This window comes from Canis lupus, chromosome 18 (assembly GCF_011100685.1).
Source record: "Canis lupus familiaris isolate Mischka breed German Shepherd chromosome 18, alternate assembly UU_Cfam_GSD_1.0, whole genome shotgun sequence".
NCBI classification, from domain to species: domain Eukaryota; kingdom Metazoa; phylum Chordata; class Mammalia; order Carnivora; family Canidae; genus Canis; species Canis lupus.
The window spans coordinates 26276279-26290522 of record NC_049239.1 but is presented as its reverse complement, the minus strand read 5'-3'; the positions used below and the strand labels follow the sequence as shown (position 1 = coordinate 26290522).

At 46.1% G+C, this 14244-nt stretch overlaps 1 protein-coding gene across 7 annotated transcripts in view; it reads left to right on the top strand.

Moving 5' to 3' along the window:
* Positions 1–1982: 1982 nt before the first annotated feature.
* Positions 1983–14244, top strand: part of ALKBH3 (alkB homolog 3, alpha-ketoglutarate dependent dioxygenase) — a 34835-nt gene continuing 22573 nt past the window's right edge. For 5 of the 7 annotated variants that reach the window (XR_005373298.1, XR_005373297.1, XM_038562978.1 and 2 more), the window contains exons 1-7: positions 1983–2122; positions 3861–4006; positions 4308–4411; positions 5421–5455; positions 8693–8740; positions 11385–11488; positions 13158–13267. Coding sequence is in view for 5 of the 7 variants with exons in the window: in XM_038562978.1 (XP_038418906.1) it covers positions 3928–4006; positions 4308–4411; positions 5421–5455; positions 8693–8740; positions 11385–11488; positions 13158–13267 (480 nt within the window). In the remaining 2 variants the exon portion in view is untranslated. The remainder of the gene's footprint in view (positions 2123–3860; positions 4007–4307; positions 4412–5420; positions 5456–8692; positions 8741–11384; positions 11489–13157; positions 13268–14244) is intronic. The other 2 variants (XM_038562979.1, XM_038562977.1) reach the window with 1 other exon arrangement.

Here is a 14244-nt window from a genome sequence, read left to right as displayed (position 1 = left end):
CATGGCACGCTCTGAGTCCTTGGCTCCCCGTGAGGGCTTCACGGGGTTTTCAAGCAAAGGACGGGCAGTCTGTTCGGACAAGAGAGCAAGTGACATCCAGCGCCTCCAGATGTGCAGGGTGACCTCGGGGCCAGCGGGTCCAAGCACATGTCGCTCCTCCAAACCCTGGGGTCCCGTTGCTCTCAGGCCGATGCTGTCGCCTCACAAGAGGAGCCGAACGAGGCTGGGAGCCCCACTAGGCTGCACTTGGCCCACGGAGGCCTGAGCACTGCCCGCCGACAGGGGAGCCCTGGGGTCAGCAGGAGCCCCTTCCCCTCCACCGCACCTGCAGCCCCCGCTGCGGAGATGCTGAGGGCTGGACCCCACAGCGCGGGAGACACGCTGGCGCGGGCAGGACAATACAGCCTGCTGACAGGCAGGGTGCCCCCTGATCAACACAGATGCTGCAGGGACGGGAAACCCGGATACGAGGCTCAGGTGGAACAGCTCTCTGATACTATATACTCCCGGGTATTGAGGGTAACCAACCCGAGCCGTCCTGCCCTTAGCATTGTGTCCTGGAAAACCTCTCGGGCCCTACATGCATCCTGAAGGTTCCTAAACTTTCTCTGCATCCGAATCACCTTGAACACTTGGTTTAAAAAAAAAAAAAAATGCAGGTGATTTTGTTAAAAAGACAGTTATTTTGGATGCAAGCGGGCCATGGATTGATTTTTGACAGCTGTTCGACTTGGAGGCTGAAGAGGTGTTCACTACTCCTAGGGACCCCTTGGTCCAAACTTCTTTGTCCCCGTTCCAAAACTGTAATCACTGAAAAGAAAGAAATAACCTCCCTTGGGAGACACAGCCAAGGTTCCTGATCCAGGAACAGACAGTGTTCAAATTACTAGTTGATGGGGACCAAAAAGAAAAAAGAACAACAACAAAAACCAAAAAGACAAATCACAGTGTGGCCTTACTACTTTTCATTCCTTACAGTTCTAGGATAAATCATTTTTGCTCAATGTCACAAAGCAGAACAAAGGATGATGGATGCCGTGGATCAGGTGGGCGGGGTACCCCGAGTGTGCAGGTCAGCGGCAGGTGGTACAGGCCGAGTTTTAAGGACCCCCGGGTGCCTGCTACGTGGTAGGCCTGGGAACAGGCGGGGCTGCTCGTGCCACGTTCGCAGGTGAGATCCGCGGTTAGAGATGCTACTCGGAGACTCAAATGCGGTGAAGACCCTTCGTTCCCTCCCCGCCCCTCCACTGATCAAATGCATTTTTGCTTTTTATTTTTTAAGCCGTCTTCGTCCAATCTCCGCGGCGCTCCAAGCCCCTGCCCAACCCTACGTGCATCAGGAGCTCGGCCTCCCCACGGCGCTTCGCCCAGGTCACGCCCAGGTCGCGCCTGGCTCTGATGGGAGCGCGCCCCGTGGGCGTCCGGGCCTTCCCGGGGAGCATTCAAGCCCTATCTTTCTTTCTTTCTTTTTTTTTTTTTAAGATTCTATTTATTTATTTATTCGTGAGAGACACACACAGAGGCAGAGACGCGGGCAGGCCCCCCGCGCGGAGCCCATGCGGGACTCGATCCGCGACCACGGGGTCACGCCCGGAGCCGAGGCCGACGCTACCCCGCGGAGCCCCCGAGCGTCCCTAACCTTCGGGTCCTGCGCTTAGGGCACCACGACCGGTGTCCCAGCAGCCCCGCCGCCGCGGCGCGGACCCGGGAGGCGGGGGCCGAGCTGCCTGCGGCCCGCCCTGCGGGGCCCGGCCCAGCAAACGCGGCCTCCCCCCACTCCTCCCTGTGCCCCCCGGGCCCCCCTAGGCCTCTTCGGCCCCCGGCCCTCGCGGCGCTGGGAACGCGGAGCCGCCCGGACCGCGGCGTCCGTGCGCCGGAAGCGGCGGCGCGTGACGTCAGAGGAAGCGGCGGGTGCTGCGTGGCGGCGGCGGCGTGGGGCGCTCCGGGCGAGAGGGCCGCCCACCCCCACCTCCCCCGCCGCTCCCGGGGCTCCCGGAACACAAGGCGCGGCCGCCGCGGAGGCCCAGGCTCTTCCCCCGCGGGGACCGCGCGGCCTGCACCGCGGCGCCCGACCTCCCGGAGCGGGGACTCGGGCCGGAGGCGCTCGCGGGCGGGCCGGCAGGTGTGGCTCGGGGGGAGGGGCGATGTGGGGGGGTCTAAGCAGCTCAGGTCATGACCCCGGGGTCCTGGGTTCGAGTCCTGCATCGGGCTCCCCGCAGGGAGCCTGCTTCTCCCTCTGCCTGGGTCTCTGCCTCTCTGTGTCTCCCATGAATAAATACATAAAATTAAAAAAAAAAAAGTCAGGATGCAAGATGGGCTGAGTGAGCAGCTCGTGGGCCACAGAACCAGCAGGTCGGGGATGGGCCCCAGGTCGGCGGCAGGGCTGCTGCTCGCCTCCCCGTAACTCCTTTGGGCGGTGGCAGGCTCCCTCGTCCCCCCACCTATTAAACGAGAAGGAATGACACACTTATCACCTGCGGAGAGTTTGCCAAAGGTCCACATTCCTGGGCCCAGCTCAGTGCAGCTCAGCAGGACTGGAAACCGTCGGCCGAAGAGGCCACAAGGAGAGGTCGTGTCCCCATGAGGACTTGAAAGCTTGCTTGGATCAGTAAAGAAATGGATCACGGGTTCAGAACAGGTGGCACGAAGCTCCATTTTTGTCTTTTTGTAGCTGTGCTCCTGTGTTTGCCGGGAGCTAAAGTTTTATTGGCAAAAAAAAAAAGTATTAATGGCAATTATGAGGTGTCTTTCATTATTATTATTATTATAAGCTGGAAATTAATGAAGTTTTTTTTTTAAGATTTTATTTATTCATAGAGACACAGAGAGAGAGAGAGAGGCAGAGACACAGGCAGAGGGAGAAGCAGGCCCCATGCAGGGAGACCGACGTGGGACTCGATCCCGACTCTCCAGGATCAGGCCCTGGGCTGCAGGTGGTGCTAAACTGCTGCACCACCGGGGCTGCCCAGTTAATGAAGTTTGAATGTTAATCTGCCTCCTCTTGACTTCCTGAGTTGATTTTCCATCAACCCAGTGGTCCTCGTACAGGCCCGCTAAGGGCATCTGCAGTGCTTGTCGCAAAGACTGACATTTGTATCTGTCCAGGGTCAGATCTTCAGAGACAAGGCCATTAACAAGCATTAACGAGCATCCAGGGAAGTTTCATGTGCCCCAGTTATAATGGAATATGGAAATGCCCTTGGAAAAGGAGTCTCAGCCTATTTCTCATATCCATATAGGTGACGGAGTATTACAGGTTTCTTGCAGACTAGTAAGGCTAATGTGGTTTATGATAGATCTTACAAGTTTTTTTTTTTCAAGACACAGAGGCAGAGGGAGAAGCAGGCTCCCTGCAGGGAGCCCAACGTGGGACTGGATCCCAGGACCCCGGGGTCACGCCCTGAGCTGAAGGCAGACACTCAACCACTGAGCCACCCTGGGGGTCCCAGATCTTAGAATTTCTTAATATGTACTTTGTTGTGAAAGAGGCAAAAGCACTCTAAGATTGTTGGGGCGCCTGGGTGGCTCAGTTGGTTGAGCGTCCAACTCTGATTTTGGCTCACGGTTGTGAGATCCAGCTCCACGTCAGCCTAGTGCTGGGCAAGAAGCCTGTTTAAAAATTTTTATTTCAAAAAAAAAAAGAAAGAAAGAAAGAAAGGAAAAAAGGACTATAAAATTGCAAAAGAAAACATTAAAACCGGCAGTCCTAAGTGATGTAGGCTCCTTGTTTGAGATTTTGTGATGACAAGTTAATTTTACATAGAATCTCTGATTGCGTTGACACTGAAAGGATTATAATTACTCCCTTAGGTAGTCCATGCTCCCAATCCTAACTAAAAGCACTTTTTTTTTTTAAACAGATACCATTGTGTGGTTTTAATCAGGAGTGAAATCTGAAAGCTAACTGCAGAAGCCTTTTTGGTCAGCATGGAGGACAAAAGACGGCGAGCCCGAGTGCAGGGAGCCTGGGCTGGCCCTGCTAAGAGCCAGGCCACTGCGCAGCCAGGCAAGGACTTGTGGGGATCTCGTGTGAATGCACTTGCATTTCTGTTGATGTTAAGGAATTACTTAAAATGTACCTGGTACTTCGATTTTCTTGATGGTGATCTTTTATTGAGGATTGGTGTTTGGTGGTCCTCATGTTTAGTCACTGCTCTCAAACGTCTCAGTGTGTGTAGTGGGGTCTTCAACCGACTATAGTTAATTTCTGGGTGTCATAGGCTATCTTCAGGTAGATTTTATGGGCCCCTGCTCTCTAGAGCAGACTTTCTGAGTCTGGTTTGAATCTGTTCTTGCTCTTGATTCAGCTGCCACTGCTAGAAGCCATCTCCACCAGAGGCCTGGTCAGACCTGGATGAACCAGGAGCATCAGCTTTTGGACAAGCAGTTTGTGTTCAAAGAACCCCAGCAGGTAAGTTCTTGTTTCTGCTAGGACACTAACAGATTTGGTTGTAAAAGCTATATTCACATAGTAGGCATTCCATTAGTGGCTGGATAAATTCACAAATAAAAGGCCTGTAATAATAATGAAATGTGGAGCACCAATTCTTTAGTCTTGTCTGAAGATTCTTTATAGTCTGCTCCCAACATGACCACATATAATTCCCATTTTGGGGGAAAGGATGTTATACCACGACTAACACGTACATTGGTTATCTGAGTTCTAACAGTTCTAAAACCGTATCGTCTTTGGTGCTAGTGTAGCAGACGTCTCTGGAATTGAGTTGAAATTTTCAGCTAGCACAATGCCTGATTTTTTTAGCTTTTTTTTTTCTTGTGGGGAAAACTTGTAAGAAACAGTGAAGATTCACTGTTTTCAGTAATATGGAAAACTAAAAATCAGGCATCTTTCTGTAATAGTGATTGCATAAATAATGATTAAAGTTTATATCTTCTGTTTTATTTTTTAAAAGATTTCATTTTATTTATTTATTTGAGAGAGACAGAAAGAGTGTGCATGCTCATGAGCCAGTGGAGGGGCAGAGGGCGAGAATCGCTCAAGCAGACTCTGCGTGCTAACTGTGGAGCCTGAGGCAGGGCTTGGTCTCAGAACCCTGAGATCATGACCTGAGCTGAAACCAAGGGTCGGACGCTTAACTGGCTGCACCGTGCAGGTGGCCCAGTATATCTTCTATTTTAGAAGATCTCCTGAAATGAAGGTTTTTCAGAATTATCAGCTGCTTTGAAAATGGATTAATTCTGCTTTTATTATTTTTAATTCCCCACTAGCAACTGTGAAATAGTTCTAAGAAAAGCAGACAAGGTCTCTGGTGGGATAATAAGAGCTTGAAATAAAAGAGAGATAGTTTTAAATCTGACTTAATTTTTTCCAGAAATGAGAGGATATGGTAATCTTGCAAATAAGCCTTTCTGAGCATTAAGGATCATTCCAGAAGTAAAACCTGCCTGTTTCCTTACAGGTAGTACGCAGAGCCCCAGAGCCACGAGTGATTGAGTAAGTAATTTCCTGCCTTTCTGCATTTGTTGCCCACAGTAAAATGGAGAGCCCAGGTCTCTCCCTCACCCAGTTTTTCCATCTGGAAGAGATAACGGCCCAATCACTGTCATAATTTGAGGCTGGAATAGTTGTATCTTTACGTGTCTTTACACCTGGTCTCTTGAGAAGCCTTCCTCGATTTGCTGGTGGTGTGGAAAATGCAACAAGATTATGTGTGTACCTTAAACTCGGACACTGGTATTGATTTCCTGAACCTGTTTCATTAAGATCCCTGTAAGCTAAAGTACCTCCTAGCTAAAAACAGAGGGGAATTTTTTTCTGAGTCATTGAAACATGGCACTTTTTTTTTTTTTTTTTTTAAGATTTATTTATTTGAGAGAGTGTGTTCAGGGAGGGGCAGAGGGAGAGAGGAACTTTGGCAGATTCCTCGCTGAGCTTGGAGCCCATTGCAGGGCTCGATCTCAAGACTCGGAAATCATGACCTGGCCTGAAACCAGAGTCAGACATTTAACTGGCTGCACCACCCAGGGGCCCTAAAACACGGCTTTTTGAAGAGACTTTAGTCAGGTACTATTTTACTAGCAACACTTATGAAAGCTGCTAGAAATCTAAAGGGCCTTACGTGTTCTTGCAATTGTTCCAGAGCAATTTAAATTCCTCTTATATTGATTTGTATATAAAATATCTTTTTTAATTTATAATTCCTCCTACACTGATCTGTATGTAAAATATTCTTTTGCAAAATTAATGAAAGATGCCTTGTGGGACACATGGCTGGCTCAGTTGATTAGTGTCCGACTCTTGATTTTGGCTCAGATCATGATCTCAGGGTGAGGAGATCGAGCCCTGCATTAGGCTCTTGCTCAACAGGGAGCTGGAGCTTACTTGAGATTCTCTCCCTCTCCTTCTGCCCCTCCACCTGCTGTGTGCTCTCTCTCTTTCTAAATAAATAAAAATATTTATTTTTAAAGATTTTATTTATTTATTCATGAGACACAGAGAGAGAGGCAGAGACATAGGCAGAGGGAGAAGCAGGCTTTCTGCAGGGAACCTGATGCAGAACTTGATCCCAGGACCCTGGGGTTACGCCCTGAGCCAAAAGCAGACGCCCCACCGCTGAGCCACACAGGCATCACAGTAAATAAATCTTTAAAAAAAAAAAAAAAAAGATGCTTTGACTTCTCCTTTCCTTATGTTTCCTTCTGATATAGATAGGTTGCCCTAGAAAGCATCCTTTTATTTTAACAAATCAGCGTGTGTATGTTATTGCTCATGAATGGTCTGTTAGGCTGTTTGGCTGTTTGCAGGTTGACTTGTATAGCCTAGAAAAATTCGAAACCAACACGATGTCATCATACTTTCAAAGAGGGTATGCAATCATGGCCTGGCCGCTAGTTAGCTATGTGACTAGTCCTTAGGTAAGTTAAGGCCATTTCTCTGGACTCTAGTTTCCTTGTCTGTAATGTTGAAGGTTTAGACTACATGATCACTTAAGGCAGAGTCTGGTGGCTCTAACAGTCTGCTTTATGAACATCAATGTGACGTTGCCTTTGTTGGTGATAAGGAGAATAAACAAAACCATGAAACCTGTTACCAGGTACAGATGGGACACGCAGGCTGAAAAAATGGGCAGTTGTGAATATTCAAGTCAGAGTAAAATGACACAGCTGTTTCCTGCTTGACCCCCGGGTTTGTTAATTCTGGTTATCGTAAGTTAGCTCTGTTAGATTTTTATTAAATAAAAATTTCACCCATGTTTGACGTGAGCTAATCTCTAAACATGGTCCAAAATAATCACACTGAAACAGTATATTCGCCTTCTTAGAAACTATAGGCAACTCATTCAGGGATGTGGTAAACGGGACAATAACTGCCTACATATTTGCTCAGAGGCGCTCTCACATCTGCCTAAGAGCCCAGCTGCTAACTTGCATGGCAGACAGTGAAGTAGAAACTGTCCCTTCGTGTTGTTCTGGGTCAGAGAAGGATCTGACGCCGTTGGCTTGGTGTAGGAGCCTCTGCAGCCTGGATCAGTTCTCTCACTGTGGACCTGGCCACCTTGCACATCTGGAACAGTTTTGTACTTTTGCACATTTGATTAAATTCCAAGCTTTTACTGCCCATCTGCTACGTGCTGGGCACTGGGAGACAGAGCAGTAACCCATTCCTGGCCCCTCAGCACCTATAGTTTAGTAAGTGAAAGGGACATCGGCTCAGATAAATTGCAGTCATGTATATAGTGAAACAGTAGACTTGGAGTAAGGTCTAGAGGTAGCACAGAAGAGGTGATGGTCAACACTGTTTGGGTGGGTAAAGGTCAGGAACGCATCATGGAAGGTGAGGCTGAACTGAGATACTGAGGAATGAATTAGAATTTTCTGCCAGACCAAAGCTCAGGTGGATTGGATTGGGGTGCTGGGTGGCAGGGAGGCCTTCCAGCTTGTAGAGAAGCAGGATTAGAAATATGTGGTATGGAGCGCCTGGGTGTCTGAGTCGGTCAAGTGTCTGCCAGGAGGCTGGTCCTGGATGGAGCCCAGCGTCGGCCCCCGGCTCAGCGGGGAGGCCGCTTCTCCCTCTCCCTCTTGCCCTGCACGTGCTTGAGCTCTCTGTCTCTCAAATAAATAAAATCTTTAACAACAACAAAAAAGAAATACTGGGGTGTATTCAGGAAATTCCAAACAGCAGTAGAGGATCGTGAGTGGGTGGGAGCTACATCAGGGGGACCTTGAATGGAGTGCTGAGAAGTTGGTGGGGAGCCTCTGAAGGATTTAATCAGAGCAGAACCTCATCAGACATGTATGTGAAAGCAGCAGCAGCTCAGCCCTGAGGTGTACGTGCTACCTGTTAGATGCACCTAATCCAGAGTCCCCAAAGAGATGCTCCTTTTGGTACCACCTGGCTAGATTTCTGGACCACGTCAGCCTAAATTATGGATGAAATACAGTGGAGTAGAGTCAGAATTTATTTTATCCCAGTCTTTGTCTCCATGGCCTGATGCTCTCAGAGTTCAGTTCCCAGTGACATCAGTGATCTGCCCCCATCTTACCCTGCCCTTCACCTCAGTGGTGGAAGAAGGTGCAGTTATGCCTCCCTTGTGGTGCGTCCTCATTCTGAAATGGTTTTGGTGACCAGACGTTTGGGAACTACTAAGCACAGCTCTTTCACTGCAAAGAGTGGGCACTGGAATATATTATTTTGCTGGTATTAACGAGTCTGTTTTCTTCATTTCTGTAGCAAAGAGGGTGTGTATGAAATCAGCGTGTCACCCACAGGCATATCTAGGTAAGTGAATACTCTCTACGAAGTGACCATAATTATTATCGAGTTATAGTCTCTTAGGATATTCTGCTCCCTTACTTGAAATAGTTAACTTCTGCCTCTGAAGGTCTTGGGGAGTGAGAATTTAGTAATATCTCTTTTTATATAGCATTTCTAACTTCAAAACATTTTCATAGCCTCTCTGTCAAGTATAATAACTATTACTTCTAGAATTTTCCAGATGAAATGAAGGCCAAAGGGAGATTGAGAACTTTTTCCTAGTGCCACATAGTAACTTAAAATTAGAGTTAGGGCAGCCCGGGTGGCTCAGCGGTTTAGTGCCACCTTCGGCCCAGGGCATGATCCTGGAGACCCGGGATCGAGTCCCACATCAGGCTTCCTGCATGGAGCCTGCTTCTCCCTCTGCCTGTGTCTCTGCCTCTCTCTCTCTCTCTCTCTCATGAATAAATAAATAAAATCTTTTAAAAAATTAAATTAAATTATCTAGCCTCCACTGCTGTGCTCTGAGTGCTGCATATTATTATTATATTACATCATATGTATTACTACATTTATTATCATCACATTAATAATATTATTACATATATTTTATTTTTAAAAATTTATCCTTAATCTACATGAGTAATCTATATTAAGGTAAGTTTTAGTCAAGTTAAAGCATACACACTTTAGGGTATAGTTAGCATTAATCATTAAAAACATTTTGAGGGGCACCCGGATAGTGCAGTCAGTTAAGCATCCAGCCCTGGGTTTCGGCTCAGGTTGTGATCTTGCCTGTGGTGAGATCAGGCTCCACGCTCAGCACAGAGTCTGCTTGAGTTTCTCTCTCCATCTCCTTCTGCCCCTCCCACTTGTGCACTCACACTCTCTTTCTCTCTCTCTCACTCTAAAATAAATAAATCTTAAAAACAGAAACACCTTGAATGATGCCTGGGTGGCTCAGGTGGTTGAGTGTCCAATCTTGGTTTAGGCTCAGGTCACGATCTCAGGGTCGTGAGATTGAGCCCCACATCAGGGTCAGTGTTCAGTGAATAGTCTGCTTGAGGTTCTTTCTCCCCTTCGGCTCCTTCCCCTGCTTGTACACACACTCTCTCTATCTCAAATACATAGATAAAAATCTTAAAACATTTTGAAAGCATTCCCTTAATGCAAGAGTATACTAATTGTCACTATAACAATAAAGCATTTAAATTCAATATATCAGAACTTGCATATCTAAATGAGGTGTTAGAAAGAACTTCAGAAACTTCTTTCCAAGCAGTTTAACTATCAGGCAAGAAAACCAGTTGCATTATTTTGGTCGCATCTCATTGTTAACCAGGTATGGCTGAAGTGAGCTTTGGCTCTTTCAAAAAATCAAACACACCTGCAGAGTGTGAAGTTCAACAGAATGTTCCAAGGGCTTTGAGAACGTTTCCTTTTTTTGTTTTTTGTTTTTTTTTTAAAGATTTTATTTATTTATTCATGAGAGACACACAGAGGTGGGAGGCAGAGACACAGGCAGAGGGAGAAACAGGCTCCACACAGGGAGCCTGATGCGGGACTCGATCCTGGGACTCGATCCTGGGACTCCAGGATCATACCCTGAGCCGAAGGCAGGTGCTCAACCGCTGAGCCACCCAGGCATCCCTTTGAGAACATTTCTTAAGAAGGATATTCAAAATGATTTTGAGCTGATTTGTCATTATTGAAATGCATGTATATTCAGTGAGAGAAAGAACCCTCATTTAGCAATGTTTATTTTGATACGGTCATAAGTGATGGCTTTCCCTATCATTAACAGCCTCAGAAAATGAGCAATTGTGAAAATACACAGGGCCAGGCATTTTATTAGTTTCTTTACATTTCATAGTGAAACTATGAGGTGGGATTAATTTTGTGTTACAGGTAAGAAGAACCAAGGTTCAGAGAGGTTAAGTAATTTGCCCAAGGTTTCGCAGTAGGTGGTCATGGAGCACTGTCTGAGGCATGTTTCTAAAAGCCTTCATGCATTCTTTTTCCTTTTTTGCCTCTTTTATTTGCCTTAACATGAAAGTTTATTTCACATTTGGAACGTCATGACCTAGTGATACTTAGGTTCTGCTTGCCATGCGTATGTGGTAAGATGATTTCATCTACCCATGAAAGGAAGCATCCAGATTAACTTCCTCCACTAACGGTTAGAGACTAGCCTGTCTTCTCTTTGTTCTTTTTTTTGTTTTTTAAGACTTTATTTATTCATGAGAGACACAGGCAGAGGGAGAAGCAGGCTCTGCCCAAGGAGCCTAATGCAGGACTCAATCCCAGGACCCCGGGGTCACGCCCTGAGCCAAAGGCAGATGCTCAACTGCTGAGCCCCCAGGTGGAACACCTCTGTGTTCTTTTTTAAAAATATTTTATTTATTTATTTATTTATTTATTTATTTATTTATTTATTTATTTATTTGCAGGGTGCACACCAGTGGGGGAGGGGGCGGAGGGAGAGGGAAAGCATCTCAAGCAGACCATAGTGAGTGAGCATGTGGAGCCCCCAGTATGGGGCTCAATCCCAGGACCCCGAGATCATGACCTGAATGGGAATCAAGAGTCAGATGCTTAACCAACTGAGCCACCTAGGCACCCCTCTTTTCTGTGTTCTTTAGTTAATAATGGTTCTTTCTGCATCAAGGTTGTGTTTGTATCCTGGTTTTATTGACTTAAAAGAAGCCGACTGGGTATTGGAACAGCTTTGTGAGGTCGTTCCCTGGAAGCAGAGGACCGGCATCAGAGAGGGTAAGTACATGTCTGAGATCGCACTTGCTGCCTGGTCTCCCTTTCTAGAATGTTTTCTGATGCCGTTGCCTCTTTGACCACGGCCAGTCTTAATTAAACAGATTCAAAACCTAACAGAGACCGTAGAGATGAGTAGGGACTCACCAGTCAAAAGGGGCAGGGAAGAGTCTTCCAGGCAGAAGAAACAGCGGGTGGCAGGCTCAGAGATCTGGGCAACGGGGCAGGAACGTGGAGACGGGGGGTCAAGGAACCAAAGGATGTTTGTTGGGCCGATCAATGGTTGATATCTCTCTTTTCAGGTTTGTTCATTACCTTTATTACTTTAAATAGTGCCATCTTTCCTCTTTCTTTATAGAAACTTGCAGAGCGTTCCTTTTTCTGATACTATTTGGCAGACATTCTTTTATAATCTTTGTTACTGGCTTTTTGTTCTCATTTTAGTTTCACTGGAAGAGTCTGGTGTCCTTTCATTTCAGCATCTGTGCTCTCGTGAGCTTGTAAAGATTACCTGACTTGGAACCAGCTCCTCTGTGGGCATCCACAGGCCAACAGTATCTGCTGTACCAGACGTGGCCACTTGAGGACGTCTATGCTCCAGCGTAAAAGTTGCTTTCTGGTACATTGAATTCAGATCTTCTGTAAAGAAAGAGGCAAAGTATACTGGCTTCATTTCTATGACTCAGGCAATAGAATAGGAGTCCACTTTTTCTCCTGACTTCCAGAGTTTCCACAGTAGGGCTTTTGGTGGCCAGCTTGGCTTTGATTGCTGGCTTTGTCATACAAAGTAAATGTTAAATTTTTTTTTAAAGATGTTATTTATTTATTCATGAGAGACACAGAGAGGCAGAGACAAAGGCAGAGGGAGAAGCAGGCTCCCTGGGGTCACACCCTGAGCCGAAGGCAGACGCTCAACCGCTGAGCCACCCAGGTGTCCAGTAAATGTTAATTTTAAGCAAATTATAGTTAAATAGTTTTTGGATCCTTCCTTTTCTGATCTGTAGAATGGACTAATGATAGTACCTACCTCGTAAGGTTGTTGTGATAGTAAAGTGGGATACTGCATGATGAGTGCTTAGCAGAATGACTGGTGCACAGTAAGCCCTCAGTGAAGGTTGGCTGCCTTTATCATTATCGGTCTAATGATAGCAGTTGATATCAGTTGTAGGGAAAAATAGATGTATGCATAACTCCCTTCTAGATCACTTGAACATCAGAAACTTCTGACTACACCCATTTGCATGCTGTGGTTGGTCAGAGCCCCTTTGTCTTCATCAAAATCAAAAGGTGACACGTGGATGAACAGTTTGCCTGTTTCTTGTGTGGATGTTGGTGGCACAGACTCCTGCCTACAAGTGTTCAGACGCAGCTTTATAGACCTCCCTAGTCTGAACCGTTCTGCAGTGTGCCTCCACTCCTGTTCATGTCATCACTGACGCAAACAAGTCACACATACTCTCACCTCAGAGCCTTTGCCGACGTGGTTTCTGCCCATGTACCCTCTCGTCTTCTTCCTTTGACTGCTTCTACTCCTGAAATCCCATGTCCTCTAAGAACATGGAACCCTGGGTCAGAGCCCATCTTTACTCTGCCTGTGTATTTCTCATAGTTTCTTGCACATTTGCATGGCACTCAGTAGATACACCCTAAATGGCATTAAACCATTTCAAAGGCCCTATATTTTCTTTCTTAGATGTAACTTACAAGCAACCGAGACTTACAGCATGGTATGGAGAACTTCCTTACACTTACTCAAGAATCACTATGGAACCAAATCCTCACGTATGTTGGAATATTGTCATTGGTATGGTTTTATAGACTATGTACTATTAATGTAGATTACTATAAAATAACGCATATTTTCTTACCCAGTTGCATGTTGGTTCCTAGTTCCAAAAATCCTCTGGGTTCAAACACTGAGTCTTTGTGCTTATCATTCTTGATGTATTTTTTGGTCTAGAGATGAACTCTGAGAATGAGAAAAATTGGAACTAGAATAAACTGGAACTAGGCTCAAGGATTTCAGGAAAATGAACCATTATTTCAAATCTTCCCCTTTCCCCAACTTTTCTGACCATAGCCTTCTGGTACACGTTGCTGTGGAGCCAAATTCTTATGACTGGCCAGTGAGGTCAGAACATCTCTTTCCATTTCTCAGGCTCTTTTGCCATTTGTGAAAAAAAAATTGGGTGTTTTTCTTGTTGGCTTTGTATTCATTCTGTGGCTGCAGCTCTTAGACTCTGGAAATCTTATCATGCTTTTGGCTTATTTCTGCTGCTTCTTTTGTTTTTGAAAATTTCCATGACAGTAGACAAGGAGATTCTAGTATATAAATTAAGCTTCTCCAAAGGATAGAGTTAAGGTCCAAGAAATAGCTCCCTGTTTAGTTCTTGGAATCTTGCCTTTGGCAAATGATTTTGTGCTTTATTGAACGAGACTTTGAAGGAAATGGAGTGTTGCTTAGGACATTGAGATAAGCAGAAATATGACACATTTTAGAGCTTGTAGTAATTTGTAATAATAAACTCCCACTTTACTAAAATGTTTAAGGGTAGAATATTGATGGAGGTGGGAGTGGGGACGTGGCTTTTTCACCTAAGAGATAGCTGCATGCTTTTGTTTGTAGGGCTGCATTTAGAATTGTGACCAGCGAGGTGCTGAGACCCTTTCTAGCTGAGGTTGGTTTGGAAACATGAAGAGAATTGAATTAGACCCATCCAGCAGATGGCTGGCCATGTTCCTGCCAGAATTAACTTACC